We start from the raw sequence: 621 nt of genomic DNA, 5'->3' as shown, positions 1-621 counted from the left end.
CCCCTCCGACGGCAACAACTATGGTGCCACCTGCGAGTACCTGTGCGAGGGGGGCTACGAGCGCCAGGGCAGCTCCCTGCGGGTCTGCCAGTCCACCCAGCAGTGGACGGGCTTCCAGCCCCTCTGTGCACGTAAGTGGTGTGGGGCGGGGAAGGACCTGCCCGCAGCAATGCCCGGCGCTTGGGGCGGATGCTGCCTGGCAGGGCAAAGGGGTGGGGAAGGGGTAATGAGGGGCAGAAGAGCACCTCCCCACGTGCTCGCCTCTCGCCCCAGCCATGCAGATCAATACAGCCGTGAAGCTAGCCTGCTGGATCAGTTCCATGAGAAACGCCGCCTCCTCGTCATCTCAGCCCCCGACCCCTCTAACCGCTACTACAAGATGCAGATCTCCATGTTGCAGGTGAGGAGACCCTTCTGCTGCCCTCTCCCCCTTCCCACCTCCACCCCCAGCACCCTCTCACCGCCTGCCCTCCCCACAGCAAGCTGCCTGCGGGCTGGACCTGCGTCACGTCACCACCGTGGAGCTGGTGGGGCAGCCCCCTCATGAGGTGGGACGCATCCGGGAGCACCAGCTGTCCCTTGGCATCATCGAGGAGCTCAGGTAGGGGTGAAGCCAGGTGC

At 65.7% G+C, this 621-nt stretch overlaps 1 protein-coding gene across 1 annotated transcript in view; it reads left to right on the top strand.

The window, feature by feature from the left end:
• Window positions 1-621, top strand: part of SRPX2 (sushi-repeat containing protein, X-linked 2) — a gene marked incomplete at its 5' end in the record, with an annotated part of 3,456 nt that overhangs the window by 1,566 nt on the left and 1,269 nt on the right. The window contains 4 exon segments of the mRNA XM_010154498.1: window positions 4-131; window positions 274-294; window positions 297-400; window positions 480-601. Coding sequence (XP_010152800.1) covers window positions 4-131; window positions 274-294; window positions 297-400; window positions 480-601 — 375 coding nt within the window.

The sequence above is a fragment of the Eurypyga helias genome, unplaced genomic scaffold (genome assembly GCF_000690775.1).
Source record: "Eurypyga helias isolate BGI_N326 unplaced genomic scaffold, ASM69077v1 scaffold21686, whole genome shotgun sequence".
Classification (NCBI taxonomy): domain Eukaryota; kingdom Metazoa; phylum Chordata; class Aves; order Eurypygiformes; family Eurypygidae; genus Eurypyga; species Eurypyga helias.
Note: the sequence above shows the minus strand (reverse complement) of the source record. Positions and strands in the feature narration are given on the sequence as shown.